General features: G+C 33.3%; 1 protein-coding gene across 1 annotated transcript in view; it reads left to right on the top strand.

Moving 5' to 3' along the window:
* LOC107630473 (probable aminotransferase ACS12) overlaps window positions 1,021-1,876 on the top strand; it is a 5,760-nt gene continuing 4,904 nt past the window's right edge. Inside the window, exon 1 of the mRNA XM_016333619.2 lies at window positions 1,021-1,855. Within this exon, the coding sequence (XP_016189105.1) occupies window positions 1,367-1,855 (489 nt within the window). The 5' untranslated portion in view covers window positions 1,021-1,366. The remainder of the gene's footprint in view (window positions 1,856-1,876) is intronic.

Below are 1,876 nucleotides of genomic sequence, written 5' to 3' on the forward strand. Positions count from 1 at the left end.
TCTATATAAATGGGTGAAACAAAACATATAATTTAAAATTAAAAACAATAATGTAATGTCAGTGAATAAAGATTTTGTTTTGTTTACACTTATTACATGATTCAGGTTAAACACGATAAAAAGGGTAATTTACAAATTTTAAAAAAATTTAATAAAATTAATTTTAAATTTGACTATTAGATATTTTTATCTAATAAAAATTATTTTTTATAAATATAAAGTTAATTTAGTGTTTTTATGGTTAATTTGGTCAACAATCAAATCTTTGATGATTAAAAATGGTTATTTACTGAATAATTAAGTTAACAAGAAGATAAGTTGAAAAAACATGTTATTATTATAAAATATTTGTGATGAAAAAGCACAAAAACAAATAATTAGTGATGGACGCATGCATTTTTTTTTCAGACATGTAATAACTTGGTTACCAAAAACGATTGTATATCTAGTATTACTAGATAATAAAATAAAGGTTAACCTATCAAAATTGCTCTGTATTTTTAATACGTTGACAAAAATATTATTTATTTTTATTAATAATAAAAATAACCAGAAAATATTTTAAGATATATTTTTAAAAGATGTTTTAAAAATTAGATTTTGATATAATTTTTTAAAATATGATTAAAAAATAAAATAATTTTACTTTTAAAATTAGATAATTTTACGTTAAATAATTTTTTAATGAGTTTTTTTTTATCAATGATCAAGAATACTCTTGAAAAATAAAAAAATTTAAAGATTGAACTTTTATTTTGTTTTTTGTATGTATTCTCTATACAGTTTAGTTTTATCACGTTTTGTAACATTTAAGGATGTTTTTGTTTTGATCAAAAGTAAATGTCATTCAAACAAAAAAAAAGTGAAAATGATTTTTTTAATGTTTTTAAAAATTAAGTGTGATTTTAGTAGTCTATCCTAAAATAAAATTATTGCGGAATTTTGGGAAGAAGGAAGCAATGATTAATGAATATAGCTTGGAAATAGGGTAGGGAGGGTGCGCGTCAGGGTATGGAGCTGTATGGACAGAATATTCAGTTATTTGAAAGAGAGGGGGGAAGAGGCAAGTGACCAAGCAAAGCAATAGGAAGGCAAAAATGAGCGGCAAAAAATGAGTCCCACTTGGACATAAGCCTGAAATTGAGTCCCACTTTGTCCTCATTCAAAAGATCTGAATCAAACCAAAGCCAGCCAGAGCGCAAAATATTCAACACCATGACCAGCAGGATACTACTACTACTAAAATCCAAATCACAAAACCCCTTCCCTTCTCACATTCCACACTCCCCCCCTCTTGCGTTTCCGTCTCTCCTAACCCAACCAAACCCAACCCAATAAGCCACGTCTCAACTCTCAAGCGTGTAGAATGACGAGGAAGGAGAACAAGAAGCCACCTCCGTCACCTTCGTCGTCGTCCTCCTCAACAAGTGGCGGAGGAGGAACTGCCATGAGAGTGATAGTCCCTCTTCAAGGAGTTGTTCAAGGCAGAGGGGGCCTCTTCTTGGGCTCTGTAATCCCCTGTGCACTCTACTACCTATTTCGGCTCTACGTCAAAACACGAACACAACACCGTTTTAACTCTCCTCCTACTTCGCCTCACTCCAATTCAACTCCCTCACCCTCTCACAACAACCTTCCAGAACTTTCCGTCCACCCGCGCTCACTCTCCCGAACTCATCTTTCCTCTCCCACACCTTCCGCTTTCCTTTCCGGTCGGGCCGCTTCACTTGCTGCCGACTCGCCTTACTACACCGGTTTATACAAAGCCGCGGAGAATCCTTACCATGACGTTGATAATCCCGAGGGTGTAATTCATCTCGCCGTTGGAGATAACAAGGTCAGTTTCTTTTTCATTTTTTTGGCGTTCTCACTGTTT

The sequence above is a fragment of the Arachis ipaensis genome, chromosome B01 (genome assembly GCF_000816755.2).
Source record: "Arachis ipaensis cultivar K30076 chromosome B01, Araip1.1, whole genome shotgun sequence".
NCBI classification, from domain to species: Eukaryota; Viridiplantae; Streptophyta; class Magnoliopsida; order Fabales; family Fabaceae; genus Arachis; species Arachis ipaensis.